This window comes from Delphinus delphis, chromosome 9, assembly GCF_949987515.2.
Source record: "Delphinus delphis chromosome 9, mDelDel1.2, whole genome shotgun sequence".
NCBI classification, from domain to species: domain Eukaryota; kingdom Metazoa; phylum Chordata; class Mammalia; order Artiodactyla; family Delphinidae; genus Delphinus; species Delphinus delphis.
The window spans coordinates 32,085,812-32,102,002 of record NC_082691.1 but is presented as its reverse complement, the minus strand read 5'-3'; the positions used below and the strand labels follow the sequence as shown (position 1 = coordinate 32,102,002).

General features: G+C 39.9%; 1 protein-coding gene across 1 annotated transcript in view; it reads left to right on the top strand.

Moving 5' to 3' along the window:
- The window catches only part of CCDC126 (coiled-coil domain containing 126), a 55,109-nt gene that overhangs the window by 12,889 nt on the left and 26,029 nt on the right, over nt 1-16,191 (top strand). The window contains exon 2 of the mRNA XM_060020381.1: nt 14,633-15,021. Coding sequence (XP_059876364.1) covers nt 14,784-15,021 — 238 coding nt within the window. The 5' untranslated portion in view covers nt 14,633-14,783. The remainder of the gene's footprint in view (nt 1-14,632; nt 15,022-16,191) is intronic.

The window sequence follows — 16,191 nt, the reverse complement described above, 5'->3', positions numbered from 1 at the left end:
TCTATCCACCTCATTACAAATAGCTAAATTTCGTTTCTTTTTATGGCTGAGTAATATTCCATTGTATATATGTGCCACATCTTCTTTATCCATTCATCCGATGATGGACACTTAGGTTGTTTCCATCTCCGGGCTATTGTAAATAGAGCTGCAATGAACATTTTGGTACATGACTCTTTTTGAATTATGGTTTTCTCAGGGTATATGCCCAGTAGTGGGATTGCTGGGTCATATAAGTTCTATTTGTAGTTTTTTAAGGAACCTCCATACTGTTCTCCACAGTGGCTGTATCAATTTACATTCCCACCAACGGTGTAAGAGGGTTCCCTTTTCTCCACACCCTCTCCAGCATTTATTGTTTCTAGATTTTTTGATGATGGCCATTCTGACTGGTGTGAGATGATACTTCATTGTAGTTTTGATTTGCATTTCTTTAATGATTAGTGATGTTGAGCATTCTTTCATGTGTTTGTTGGCAGTCTGTATATCTTCTTTGGAGAAATGTCTATTTAGGTCTTCTGCCCATTTTTGGATTGGGTTATTTGTTTTTTTGTTATTAAGCTGCATGAGCTGCTTATAAATTTTGGAGATTAATCCTTTGTCAGTTGCTTCATTTGCAAATATTTTCTCCCATTCTGAGGGTTGTCTTTTTGTCTTGTTTATGGTTTCCTTTGCTGTGCAAAAGCTTTGAAGTTTCATTAGGTCCCATTTGTTTATTTTTGTTTTTATTTCCATTTCTCTAGGAGGTGGGTCAAAAAGGATCTTGCTGTGATTTATGTCATAGAGTGTCCTGCCTATGTTTTCCTCTAAGAGTTTGATAGTTTCTGGCCTTACATTTAGGTCTTTAATCCATTTTGAGCTTATTTTTGTGTGTGATGTTAGGGAGTGATCTAATCTCATACTTTTACATGTAGCTGTCCAGTTTTCCCAGCACCACTTATTGAAGAGGCTGTCCTTTCTCCACTGTACATTCCTGCCTCCTTTATCAAAGATAAGGTGACCATATGTGCGTGGGTTTATCTCTGGGCTTTCTATCCTGTTCCATTGATCTATCTTTCTGTTTTTGTGCCAGTACCATACTGTCTTGATTACTGTAGCTTTGTAGTATAGTCTGAAGTCAGGGAGCCTGATTCCTTCAGGTCGATTTTTCATTCTCAAGATTTCTTTGGCTATTTGGGGTCTTTTGTGTTTCCATACAAATTGTGAAATTTTTTGTTCTAGTTCTGTGAAAAATGCCAGTGGTAGTTTGATAGGGATTGCATTGAATCTGTAGATTGCTTTGGGTAGTAGAGTCATTTTCACAATGTTGATTCTTCCAATCCAAGAACATGGTATATCTCTCCATCTATTTCTATCATCTTTAATTTCTTTCATCAGTGTCTTATAATTTTCTGCATACAGGTCTTTTGTCTCCTTAGGTAGGTTGATTCCTAGATATTTTATTCTTTTTGTTGCAATGGTAAATGGGAGTGTTTTCTTGATTTCACTTTCAGATTTTTCATCATTAGTGTATAGGAATGCCAGAGATTTCTGTGCATTAATTTTGTATCCTGCTACTTTAGCAAATTCATTGATTAGCTCTAGTAGTTTTCTGGTAGCATCTTTAGGATTCTCTATGTATAGTATCATGTCATCTGCAAAGAGTGACAGCTTTACCTCTTCTTTTCCGATTTGGATTCCTTTTATTTCCTTTTCTTCTCTGATTGCTGTAGCTAAAACTTCCAAAACTGTGTTGAATAAGAGTGGTGAGAGTGGGCAACCTTGTCTTGTTCCTGATCTTAGTGGAAATGGTTTCAGATTTTCACCATTGAGGACGATGTTGGCTGTGGGTTTGTCATATATGGCCTTTATTATGTTGAGGAAAGTTCCCTCTATGCCTGCTTTCTGCAGCGTTTTTATCATAAATGGGTGTTGAATTTTGTCGAAAGCTTTCTCCGCATCTATTGAGATGATCATATGGTTTTTCTCCTTCAATTTGTTAATATGGTGTATCACGTTGATTGATTTGCGTGTCTTGAAGAATCCTTGCATTCCTGGAATAAACCCCACTTGATCATGGTGTATGATCCGTTTAATGTGCTGTTGGATTCAGTTTGCTAGTATTTTGTTGACGAGTTTTGCATCTATGTTCATCAGTGATATTGGCCTGTAGTTTTCTTTCTTTGTGACATCCTTGTCTGGTTTTGGTATCAGGGTGATGGTGGCCTCGTAGAATGAGTTGGGGAGTGTTCCTCCCTCTGCTATATTTTGGAAGAGTTTGAGAAGGATAGGTGATAGCTCTTCTCTAAATGTTTGATAGAATTCGCCTGTGAAGCCATCTGGTCCTGGGCTTTTGCTTGTTTGAAGATTTTTAATCAGTTTCAATTTCAGTGCTTGTGATTGGTCTGTTCATATTTTCCATTTCTTCCTGATTCAGTCTTGGCAGGTTGTGCCTTTATAAGAATTTGTCCGTTTCTTCCAGGTTGTCCATTTTATTGGCATAGAGTTGCTTGTAGTAATCTCTCATGATCTTTTGTATTTCTGCAGTGTCAGTTGTTACTTCTCCTTTTTCATTTCTAAATCTATTGATTTCAGTCTTCTCCCTTTTTTCTTGATGAGTCTGGCTAATGGTTTATCAATTTTGTTTATCTTCTCAAAGAACCAGCTTTTAGTTTTATTGATCTTTGCTATCATTTCCTTCATTTCTTTTTCATTTATTTCTGATCTGATTTTTATGATTTCTTTCCTTTTGCTAACTTTGGGATTTTTTGTGTTCTTGTTTCTCTAATTGCTTTAGGTGCAAGGTTAGGTTGTTTATTCGAGATGTTTCCTGTTTCTTAAGGTAGGATTGGATTGCTATAAACTTCCCTCTTGGAACTGCTTTTGCTGCATCCCATAGGTTTTGGGTCATCATATCTCCATTGTCATTTTTTTCTAGGTAGTTTTTAATTTCCTCTTTGATTTCTTCAGTGATCACTTTGTTATTAAGTAGTGTATTGTTTAGTCTCGATGTGTTTGTATTTTTTACAGATCGTTTCCTGTAATTGATATCTAGTCTCATAGCATTGTGGTCGGAAAAGATACTTGATACAATTTCAATTTTCTTAAATTTACCATGGCTTGATTTGTGACCCAAGATATGATCTATCCTGAAGAATGTTCCATGAGCACTTGAGAAAAATGTGTATTCTGTTGTTTTTGGATGGAATGTCCTATAAATATCAATTAAGTCCATCTTGTTTAATGTATCATTTAAAGCTTGTGTTTCCTTATTTATTTTCATTTTGGATGATCTGTCCATTGGTGAAAGTGGGGTGTTAAAATCCTCTACTATGAATGTGTTACTGTCGATTTCCCCTTTTATGGCTGTTAGTATTTGCCTTATGTATTGAGATGCTCCTATGTTGGGTGCATAAATATTTACAATTGTTATATCTTCTTCTTGGATCGATCCCTTGATCATTATGTAGTGTCCTCCTTTGTCTCTTCTAATAGTCTTTATTTTAAAGTCTATTTTTTCTGATATGAGAATTGCTACTCCAGCTTTCCATTTGCATGAAATATCTTTTTCCATCCCCTTACTTTCAGTCTGTATGTGTCTCTAGGTCTGAAGTGGGTCTCTTGTAGACAGCATATATATGGGTCTTGTTTTTGTATCCATTCAGCCAATCTGTGTCTTTTGGTGGGAGCATTTAGTCCATTTACATTTAAGGTAATTATCAATATGTATGTTCCTATTCCCATTTTCTTAATTGTTTTGGGTTCGTTATTGTAGGTCTTTTCCTTCTTTTGTGTTTCTTGCCTAAAAAGTTCCTTTAGCAGTTGTTGTAGAGCTGGTTTGGTGGTGCTGAACTCTCAGCTTTTGCTTGTCTGTAAAGGTTTTAATTTCTCCATCAAATCTGAATGAGATCCTTGCTGGGTAGAGTAATCTTGGTTGCAGGTTTTTCTCCTTCATCACTTTAAATATGTCCTGCCAGTCCTTTCTGGCTTGCAGAGTTTCTGCTGAAAGATCAGCTGTTAACCTTATGGGGGTTCCCTTGTGTGTTATTTGTTGTTTTTCCCTTGCTGCTTTTAATATGTTTTCTTTGTATTCAATTTTTGACAGTTTGATTAATATGTGTCTTGGCGTATTTCTCCGTGGATTTATCCTGTATGGGACTCTGTGTGCTTCCTGGACTTGATTATTTCCTTTCCCATATTAGGGAAGTTTTCAACTATAATCTCTTCAAATATTTTCTCAGTCCCTTTCTTTTTCTCTTCTTCTTCTGGAACCCCTATAATTCGAATGTTGGTGTGTTTAATGTTGTCCCAGAGGTCTCTGAGACTATCCTCAGTTCTTTTCATTCTTTTTTCTTTATTCTGCTCTGCAGTAGTTATTTCCACTATTTTATCTTCCAGGTCACTTATCCGTTCTTCTGCCTCAGTTATTTTGCTATTGATCCCATCTAGAGTATTTTTCATTTCATTTATTGTGTTGTTCATCATTGTTTGTTTCATCTTTAGTTCTTCTAGGTCCTTGTTAACTGTTTCTTGCATTTTGTCTATTTCCAAGATTTTGGATCATCTTTACTATCATTATTCTGAATTCTTTTTCAGGTAGACTGCCTATTTCCTCTTCATTTGTTAGGTCTGGTGGGTTTTTATCTTGCTCCTTCATCTGCTGTGTGTTTTTTTGTCTTCTCATTCTGCTTATCTTACTGTGTTTTGGGTCTCCTTTTTGCAGGCTGCAGGTTCGTAGTTCCCGTTGTTTTTGGTGTCTGTCCCCATTGGCTAAGTTTGGTTCAGTGGGTTGTGTAGGCTTCCTGGTGGAGGGGACTAGTGCCCGGTGTTCAGGTGGATGAGGCTGGATCTTGTCTTTCTGGTGGGCAGGTCCACGTCTGGTGGTGTGTTTTGGGGTGTCTATGGACTTACTATGATTTTAGGCAGCCTGTGTGCTAATGGGTGGGGTTGTAGTCCTGTCTTGCTACTTGTTTGGCATAGGATGTCCAGCACTGTAGTTTGCTGGTTGTTGAGTGAAGCTGGGTGCTGGTGTTGAGATGGAGATCTCTGGGAGATTTTCGCCATTTGATATTATGTGAAGCTGGGAGGTCTCTTGTGGACCAGTGTCCTGAAGTTGGCTCTCCCACCTCAGAGGCAGCAGCACCAAGAGCCTTTCATCCACACGGCAGCAGCACCAAGAGCAGCACCAAGAGCCTTTCATCCACACGGCTCAGAATAAAAGGGAGAAAAAGTAGAAAGAAAGAATTAGTAGAAGTAGAAAGAAAGAAATAAAGAAAGAAAGGATGGAGGGAGGGAGGGAGGAAGGAAGGAATGAGGGAAGGAAAGAAAAAAGAAGATAAGGTAAAATAAAATAAGATAAAATATAATAAAGTTATTAAAATAGAAAAATAATTATTAAGAGAAAAAAAAACGGACGGATAGAACCCTAGGACAAATGGTGGAAGCAAAGCTATACAGACAAAGTCTCACACAGAAGCATATACATACACAGTCACAAAAAGAGGAGAAGGGGAAAAAATCATAAATCTTGCTGTCAAAGTTCACCTCCTCAAGCTGGGATGATTCGTTGTCTAAAGGAGGGGAGGAAGGAAAGAAAGAATGAAGATAAAGTAAAATAAAGTTATTAAAATAAAAAGTAATTATTAAGGAAAAAATTAAGAAAAAAACGGACGGATAGAACCCTTGGACAAATGGTGGAAGCAAAGCTATACAGACAAAATCTCACACAGAAGCATACACATACACACTCACAAAAAGAGGAAAAGGGGAAAAAATCATAAATCTTGCTCTCAAAGTCCGCCTCCTCAATTTGGGATGATTCGTTGTCTATTCAGGTATTCCACAGATGCAGGTACATCAGGTTGATTGTGGAGCTTTAATCCGCTGCTTCTGAGGCTGCTGGGAGAGATTTCCCTTTCTCTTCTTTGTTCTCACAGCTCCAGGGGCTCAGCTTTGGATTTGGCCCCGCCTCTGCGTGTAGGTCGCCGGAGGGCGTCTGTTTTTTGCTCAGACAGGACGAGGTTAAAGGAGCCGCTGATTCAGGGGCTCTGGCTCACTCAGGCCGGGAGAAGGGAGGGGTACGGAGTGTGGGGCGGTCCTGCGGCGGCAGAGGCCGGCGTGACGTTGCACCAGCCTGAGGCGCGCCGTCTGTTCTCCCGGGGGAGTTGTCCCTGGATCCCGGGACCCTGGCAGTGGCGGGCTGCACAGGCTCCCCGGAAGGGGTGTGTGGATAGGGACCTGTGCTCGCACTCAGGCTTCTTGGTGGTGGCAGCAGCAGCCTTAGCATCTCATGCCCGTCTCTGGGGTCCGCGCTGTTAGCCGTGGCTCGCGCCTGTTTCTTGGAGCTCCTTTAAGCAGCATTCTTAATCCTCTCTCCTCGCACACCAGGAAACAGAGGGAAGAAAAAATCTCTTGCGTCTTCAGCAGGTCCAGACTTTTCCCCGGACTCCCTCCTGGCCAGCCGCAGCGCACTAATCCCCTGCAGGCTGTGTTCACGCCGCCAACCCCAGTCCTCTCCCTGGGATCCGACCAAAGCCCGAGCCTCAGCTCCCAGCCCCACCCGCCCCTGCGGTTGAGCAGACAAGCCTCTTGGGCTGGTGAGTGCTGGTTGGCACCAATCCTCTGTGCGGGAATCTCTCTGCTTTGCCCTCTGCAACCCCTGTGGCTGCGCTCTCCTCCGCGGCTCCGAAGCTTCCCCCTCCGCCACCTGCAGTCTGTGCCCGTGAAGGGGCTTCCTAGTGTGTGGAAACCTTTCCTCCTTCACAGCTCCCTCCCACTGGTGCAGGTCCTGTCCCTGTCCTTTTGTCTCTGTTTATTCTTTTTTCTTTTGCCCTACCCAGGTACGTGGCGTGTTTCTTGCCTTTAGGGAGGTCTGAGGTCTTCTGCCAGCATTCAGTTGGTGCTCTGCAGGAGTTGCTCCACGTGTAGATGTATTTCTGGCGTATCTGTGGGGAGGAAGGCGATCTCTGCGTCCTACTCCTCTGCCGTCTTCCCAGAAGCCTCGGCAATTTCTCTGATTTTTTTTTTTTTTTAATAATTGCTGTAGGGGAAGGAAAAAACCTTTTCAGCTACCTTCTTAGGTTCAGTGCCCAGGGCTCTGCAAACTAAACTGACAAAAGATCGATCAACTGGAGAAAAAGGTTTTTTTCATGTGCAAATGGTGGGCATCACAGAAATGAAATGAAAGCACCAAAGAAGTAGTTAGTGCTGAGAGCTTATATACCATTTAAACAAAGAGCCATAAATTGTGGAAATGTGACAAGACAAAGGAAAAGGAGTCTGAGCTTCTGGAGGTAGTAAATTGTGGGAAGGTGAATAAATGGGGGAAACTAATGGAAGATAAGGTTTCTTTTAGTAAGGTGTATTTGTTCAGATTTATCTCAGCATCTGTGCCTTGTCTCCTGTGAGAAGAGTGTTCTCACCTTTCTCATAGGTAATTCATGTCTTGCTTTTAGGCAGAAAAGGGGAGTACAGGGAGGCCTTCCTGCATCTGTTATTTCTCAGTTACCTTCAGCTCAAAATAATCCTTATACCAAAGTGGCATATTTTTGGGTTGGCATGTTCTGATGCCCTTCATAGCCATGCTGATGGGTGTGAAGTGGTATTTCATTGTGGTTTTAATTTGCATTTCCCTAAGGATTAGTGATTTGAGCATCTTTTCATGTGCTTATTGACAATTTGCATATCTCCTTTGGAGAAATTTAAATTGTGACTATTCAAGTCATGACTTGTTTTGCTGAGGACAATGGCTTGAAGTGGGGTTGGAGAGGAATCTGGGAAACCACTTGAGAAGTAGCTGCAGGAATTCAGTTGGAGATGATGGTACTTGGACCACACTCTCTTGCCCTTCTTCAAATCTAGTGCTCTACAGATACTTCATTTTAAGTGTGTCTCCTCTCCTTAATTCTTCTACCTTTGGGCCACATGGTGTGTAATTTCTTTTTCTTTTTTTCCCCTTAAATATTTAGTAGGTATGTTACCTACTTGTTTTAATTTAATTAAATTAATTTATTATTATTTTTTTTATTGGGGTATAGTTGTTTTACAATGTTGTGTTAGTTTCTACTGTACAGCAAAGTGGAGTTCCCTGTGCTATATGGCATGTTCTTATTAGTTATCTGTTTTATACATTTTAGTGTATATATGTCAATCCTAGTCTCCCAGTTCATCCCCCCCACCTCGCTTTTCCCTCTTGGTGTCCATACGTTTGTTCTCTACATCTGTGTCTCTATTTCGGTGTGTAATTTTCTTTTGTAATTTCTGCAGTTGGATTGATCTTGGATGGCCTTGGCCTACAGTGGCTTGAAGCAGGATTTCGGTTCCTGGCCAGAGATTGAGGTCAGGCAGCGGCAGTGAGAGTGCTGAATCCTAGCCACTGTACCACCAGGGACCAGTGGCCAGTGACAAGGCCCTGGCCTGTCAGCTGTGTAGAAATGAATTTCCACATAGAGATGGAAAGTAGTGAAGCAAGTAAAGTGTTTATTAGGAGGAAAAAGAGTACAGTACGTGTGGATAGATGCATGGGTGGGCTCAGAGAGAGAGTCATGCCCTTGTGGCAGTTTGAATCACTTTTATGGGGCATTTCTTCTGGGTTTCCTTTGGCCAGTCATCTTGCTTTGCCTGGTTCTGAGTCCGTATTAGGTATATCTCAGGGTCATCCCATGTGTGATGCACATCTCTTAGCCAAGGTGGATTCTAGCTAAGAGGCCTATGGGTAGTTGCTATCACTGTGGGGTGGTGCCCCCTCCGTTTTTGACCTCCAAGGAGTCTTTCTGCTCATGTGTAGTCAGGGAGGTCTCCTTGACTTTGAGAATAAGGAATATATGGTCTTTCATCCCTTATCTGGGCAGGGCCCAGCCTCCTCCATCATCCTGCTTTTATGGAGTTTCTGTCCACAGGGGAGAAACTGTTCAGCCTGGGGTCCATCTGTCTCCCACCACAGGATGAGAAATTTCCCCTGGGAGTCCTAAAAATATTCAGAAGTCTCTCTTAGGTCAAAATAATAATGATGATGAAGGTGATAAATTTACTGAACCAAAACTTGGGTCCGCCTGTGTGCAGTAAAGCCAAGCCAGTCTGCTGACACTGGAAGGGGAAGCACAGTGTTTATCGTAAGGCACCATAGAAGGAGTCTGGGACAGCTAATACACAAAAAGCCTGTTTTCAGGGAGAAGTGTTTTTTTTTTTTTTTTTTTTAAGGACATGGAGGAATTTTTTTAAAATTAATTAATTAATTTTTGGCTGTGTTGGGTCACCGTTGCAGTGCATGGGCTTCTCATTGCTGTGGCTTCTCTTGTTGCAGAGCATGGGCTCTAGGCATGTGGGCTCAGTAGTTGTGGCTCGCGGGCCCTAGAGCGCGGGCTCAGTAGCTGTGGTGCACGGGCTTAGTTGCTCCGCGGCATGTGGGATCTTCCCGGACCAGGGCTGGAACCCATGTCCCCTCCATTGACAGGGGATTCTTAACCACTGTGCCATCAGGGAAGCCCAGGGAGAAGTTTTTATAGGCAAAATTTAGGGTGAGAGCTGTGTGGTGTGTGACTTCCTTCTGATTGGTTGGGGGTGAGGTAACAGGGTGGTCTTCCACAAATTTTGTGCTCAGACTGAAGTTACTGTCTTCCAACTGGGTGGGGACTTTAGTTCCTGAAGAAGAACTCAGAGGCGTGTTACGTTCATTCCTTGGGGAGGAACCAGAACCTTGCCCTGTTACTGCACTATGGTTTCTTGACTGCTCCTTTGTTTCTGCATTCTCTCACTTCCCTAATTAGCGACTGTTTGAATATGTCCTTTGGTACTCAGGGAAGGTCTAGGAGGGTGAATGAAGCCTATTTCCTAAAAACAAGAAACGGGACACAGAAAGGATTTGTACCCAGGAGGCCCACACAGGGTCTTGCTCCATTTCAATAATGATTTTATTTTTGCCTTTAAAAACTCCAGTTGTTACTTGGGACATATTTGAAGTTTTATTTTTTTAAGTGATTAGTAGGAAATTAATATAGTGGCCTAGAAGTTAGGATTTAAAAGTTTTTGGATTTTAGACTATTTTGGTGGAGGAAGAACTCTAATAAATAATCTGCTGGATGGTAGCCATAAGTTCTCAACGACAGTGTAGGCCTTTTAGGCTTCTAGTTATTGTCTCCATCCTGATCTAGGTGGCCTTCCAGGAGCTGGACCAGTACTTGAAACACAAAGAAAAACTGGGGAGGTTCAAAGTGCATGTTCTATGCCATTTGCAACTTTGAACATTGCACAGAAAGGAGAGATAATAAACTTTCCCTTTTCTTTCTCCTTCCTAAAGATTGAGTCTAAGAATTATTTCTCTTTAAAAGCACTAAAGTACATTACCTTTAGTTGCTAAAGAATTCAAAAACTTCTTGTCTGCTTTTTTTCTATACGAAACCACAGAAATATCTCTTAGAGAACAGAACAGTATATTCATGTTAATCCTAGGGACTGAAGTGGGCCCAGTGGAAATTGCTTTCTATTCAGTCCACCCCCACCCCTGCCTAGTAAATGCAGGGCCTAGCCCACCCTGGCAGGAATGACTTGTGTTCCAGCAGAGATCCCTTGTTTTCTCTCTCTCTAACCCCTTCCCCTTCAAAGTCATTATAGGTAGGCACAGGTAGGAATCCTGTGTCATACCTGATGAACTGACTTGTAACATTGAAATTAGTGGCCCTTCCTGTAGCTGTCATTGCTGTTTAATGAAGCAATTTGCGATTTGGACAAACTTTGCTATACATTGGAATAAAATAGGACTCTTCAAAAAATACTGATGCCTGGCTCTGAGCTCCAGGCATTCTAATTTAATTGATATGGGGTGTGACCCAGCATCGGGATTAAAAAAAAAACAACACAACAAAACTCTCCACGCGGTTTTAATGTGAAATATTCCCTGAGAAGAGACCAAAGGCAGAATTGTATCCTTGTTGGAATTTTAGTCACCTCTGCTGGGCTTGCTTGGAATTGCTTGTGGAAGTGAACCCTTAGGTAGAACAGTTTTCAGGTTGTCTTGTGTCACAGCAGAGAATCCTCATGGGCCATTGAACTGCTCAGCTCTTTGTCAGGCATAAGCTGGCTCTGGGCCATCTTTTCAACTTAGAGAAGGCTTCAGGCTATCCTTTCTTCCTGGTAGCTCCCACACTCACTTTATTCCTTCGTGTCCTTTTGTAGTTCTGTAATATCGCATGGGGTTAATTGCTCCCAACTTCTCACCTCTTTGCTATTCCCAAAGACAAACCTTTTTACAGTAAATATTTTACTCATCTCCACAGAAAAACATATAAGGAACACAAGCAAGTTATTGATACAAAGCATATAAATTTCTTACTGTAGAGTCCCTGTAAAAGTTCCTGACTTCCTCCTGCGATGGCCTGCTTTAATTTTGTTGAGGGCAGTGGTGAGCAGACACATTCCATGTAGAGTCAAGCCTATGAAGACCTTTGATGAAAGCCTCTTTTCTGAATCTGATGGTACAGTTGGGTAATATACAGTCAATATAGAGCAATAAGGGGCTCTTTATTTAATGTTTGCAGCTTAGATCTTTGGGTCCCTCACACTGAGAAACACTAGGTTTAAACTAGGCCTCCTTGTTCCCTGGGATTTATTACTTTGGGGGCATATCCTCCTCAGCTGTGCTTCTGCCTTGTCCACTACCAGTGTTTTCTCTCTGTGTCTGGTTTTGGTACTGCCACTCACACGTTAAGCAAAGTTTGTGTTCATAATGGTGAGCAGCCTGTCATTCTTAATCTTGTACCTACTTAGAAGGATTTTACCTCTTACCATCAGGCTCCCTGTTTGACTATTTTCCTCCACTAGCCACCCCTGCTTCCTTACCCACGAATCTCCTGTTCTCTGCCTGATGCCATTTACAGTTTAGAGAGTTGTCACTTTATTGTAGAGTTTTGTAAAACCTAGGAGTTCTAATAGGACTGGGTTTAAGGACCCTTTTAAAGGAAAGGAGAGACCCTGAATGGAGATGGAGATTCCGAATTTGTGGACTTGTAGCCCTTGCCAGAGTTTGGGCAAGTGAAGTCAGTGGACCTGGCTAAAAATCTTAGGCAGGCTAACCACTCAAACAAAGCCTTAATTTAATCATCTCTAAAGTGGGAATAACAACAACATTTTTCTTCTGAGGTTATGCAAATATTAAATGAAGTAGCCTTTGTGAAGTGTTTATTTCAGAGCTAGGCCCATGATAAGGACTCAGCACTCGTTCACTGCTGCAGTTTGTGCTGCTCCTGTTTTATTGGCATTGCTGTAAAAGAGGGGCGGTGGTTAAGAGCCTGAGCTTTGAATCCTCTTTCTCAACGGTATCTAGTTGTTGGACCTTGGGCAAGTTATTTAATGTCTCTTCGCTTCAGTGTTTTCACCTGTTTAAGTGAGAATATTAGTGTGGGATGTTGTGAAGATTAAATAAGTTAATTCATGTAAGGAGCTTAGAGCAGAGTCTGGTAAAGTAAGTGATTGTAGTAATGATTGTTGATGTTATTTAATTGAAGTATGCTCTGTCCTTCTGGTTTTCAGTCTCTCCCTTTTTGGTCTTGGATAGGTATGGTAACCTAGAGCTTTCTCAGCTGTCATTTTAACCTTCATTTGCCAAAATACCTTCAAGTCTATGTTCTCGATTCTCTGGTGATGTCACTTTTCTGGCTTTGTTGTCATGCCACCTTCAGAACCCTGTTCCGACTGCTTCAGGACAGATTCCCAGTTGACTTTTACACTGAGTGCTGGGTCAGATAATCTAGCACTCAGGTCAAACTTGAAAAGACATAGGAGCCTGTAAAGATTTATAAAAGAATACATTTAACATACATTTATCAAAGAATGTTTTAAAATTTTGCTTGAGAATCCAGAATTTCTACTTTCTGAACTCAAATGTAAAAATCTTTGTAGAAAAAGATATTAGGTAACGTTTACCTTACTTTGCTAAGCAAAGTTTAGTAAAATCCAGTATTGATATTAATGGTTTTGTTTCAATGAGATCTGAGGGGGTTTATTGTGTGCATGGTAACTAAAGAAAAAAGCAGAAGTGGAAGAAAATTAGAAAATGAGTTAATTCCTAATTTTTAATACTGTTATTAGTTTACCATAGTAATTAATATACCCAGTTAGTGGTGTAGTTATGCTTGTAGTGAGGTTTGGCAGGATGAGTACACTTCATCAAGAGTAGATTGGTGTTCTTCAGACCTTGGAGCTCCAGGATTTATTAGACAGACGCGTGTCGGGGACTACGTAGCCGGGTGGGGGAAAGTAAGAGTGGTCATTTTCTGAACAAGAATTGGCAGGGCAGGAGGTCCCCCACTTACACATACCTCAGCACACATGCATCTGCTAGAGAAGCTTTGATTGTATGTATTTTGTTTTGATATTTTGCATAAGATTATTGAGTAAATACTTTATTTTATTTAAAAAAAGGTTTGAAAGCAGCTATGCTGGAAAGCAAATTTCTAGGGCAAAACATGGTTTTCCTACTGCCTAGCATATATGCTGACTCATAAATATGTGTTGAAAATGATTGAGTGCTTCACCTTTATTGATACTGTATTCATTTCTAGTCTTATTATCCTCAAACTAGATTTTTTTAGTTCACTGATTATACTCTATTAAGTGGGTTAGAATTAGCATGTTTTATTTGACCATACTACTCTAGGAAGTTAAAAAGTTCTTAAGATTATTTTCATTAAGCTGTTAAATGCACTTTTTGACTCCAGGTATATTTCTTCCTAACGAATTTTACTCCATTAGACGTAATTGAAGAGTTTTCTTCACTGGACACTTTGGTGATTCATGCACATTGTTACTGTCCAGGTGTTTGAAGATTCCATGATGGTCATTACCTTTCTCTTTTTTAAAAAACTGAAGTATATAACCTTTCAATTTTTCCTTAAATTATAAAAATTATAAATTTTATAAATTATAAAAATACCTGCATTATTTAAAATTTAGAATTGTAAATTGTAAATTTGGAAAGGTAAAAAAAAAATTTCTACCTGTTTTAGCACATGTCATGTCTGGTATAAACTTAAAAGTGTGAACTTAGAAATTACAACTTATTTTTCAACTTAAGATTGGATGCTTTTTAAGATTATCTCATTGCCATTAGTAGTATTTTCTAGTGACATTTTCAAATACTGGCATTCTTATTTATATTGTGGGTTTTGTTTTTGGTTTTGTTTTTTTTAAAGTCAGACAGCCTTTTTCATCTTCCAGTCTGTTTCACCTTTCCTTATTTCTTACTTTCATTTTGGCATCAACCTCTTTTTTCTTTTTAAAGGAGGAGGAGGAGGAATTGCTTTTACACATTTAGGTTGGTGACCTCTATTTGAATGGGCTGAGATCTGCTATAAATCTTATATATCCATAGTTTTAGTTACAAATGATAAGAAGTCATTCAAAGAATTTTGTGACCATGGTGGCATTTCTTTCAGGTAGTTTTAATGAATTGACATTTATTTCTAGTTCAAATTGTTGAAGAGCTATGTAAATGGAGCTGATAAAAGACCCAGAAGCTTATTTAGTGGTAGAGAAAGTTATCAAAGAAGTTGATCCAGTTCCGAATAAAAACTGTTTATAGAATCTCTTCTTATCTATCATTGTCTATTCTGTTACTGATGCAGGTTAAGACTAATCACCTTTTTTCTTCTCAATTTTACAGAGTTAATTGAGAGTTGGAGGCAACCTTGCTGAAGATGAAGAATATACATTAGAGGAGAAGATTTTTTTCTTTTTTCTTTGAAAAGTCTTGATTGTTTGGTGGCTTGCCTCTAGTTACCGTTTTTCAATTGAGTCTGTTTGCTTCATCAGAAATGATTTTTACAATCTCAAGAAAAAATATGTCCCAGAAATTGAGTTTACTGTTGCTTATATTTGGACTCATTTGGGGATTGATGTTACTGCACTATACTTTTCAACAACCAAGACATCAAAGCAGTGTCAAGTTACGTGAACAAATACTAGATTTAAGCAAAAGATACGTTAAAGCTCTAGCAGAGGAAAATAAGAACACAGTGGATGTCGAGAATGGCGCTTCTATGGCAGGATATGGTAAGATAATGGTAGAATATTCCTAGTTTTCTCCTCTTCATCCTGTCCCCATTTAAAGATAGTCATGGAAATCCAACTCACTACTTCATGCACAGGTGTTCCCAAAGTAACTTTATCTTGACTTTTTATTATTAAAAATTTCAAATGTACTGAAAAATAGAAACATGATAAATACCCATATATCCATCACTTAGATTTTAACAATTTAAACATCTTGCAATATTTGTTTTCTCCAATTTTTGGAGACTATTTAAATTAAAAATTGTGACATTTCACTGCTAGATATTTCCATGTGTATCTCTAAAATAATGACTTTTTTCTACATAATTAGTATTTTTATTGATGTTTTATTGTGTAGATATGATTGAATCATTAGCCACTTGGTTGAACTCAATTTCCTGGTCTCCCCTGCCTCCCCCAACTGAAAAGCCCTAACCCTCTAATGGCAGGGTTGGTCTTTCTGACATGGCGAACCCCCATTCTGAGTTATCTCAGCACGAACTATCTAGGGGCCCACCATGAATAACAAAGACAATCAGTCAGGAACTTCCAGGCTTTTGGAGGCTACCTCCCAGGAACCTGGGACAAAGGCCAGCCGAATTCTTTATTACATAGTATCAGTGTCTATTTTTTTTGGTATATATTAGTATATTTAGGTCTTTTCTCTTGGGCTGGTCAGATTCTCTAGAGAAGAACTTCCAGTCTCTTGCAGGATGTATATGCCTCCAGGTGTGTGGGATCTGAATGGGAGGAAAAGGGTTGGGGAGGAGGGGTAGCCTCAGCACTCACTATGTGAATTTCACTTACTTCCCCAGTTTTCAGTTTGGTGCCCAGGCCCTTAAATGTTTTACTGGCTTCCAAAAACACATCTCAGATTTTCTGCAATGATGGAGGGGCTGTTGTCTAGTTTGGAGTGGTAAAAAAAGTTTAGAAATCAAATTGCTTTATAGATAAATTTTCACCCATTCCTTCTGTTTTTGGTCCCCTTTTCACCCTGTTTTCATTGGTACCTGGTGCAGCTGTTTCTGGGCCTTTTCGGGGTGGGCTTCTGTGGAGAAAAATGAATTGCTGTTTGATTTTTCTTATTTTTTCAGTTTCTTTTTGGTTTCTCTTTTAATATCCAAGTTTTTCAGGTCTGCTAAATCAGTTAACACTCATCCATATGCTTTC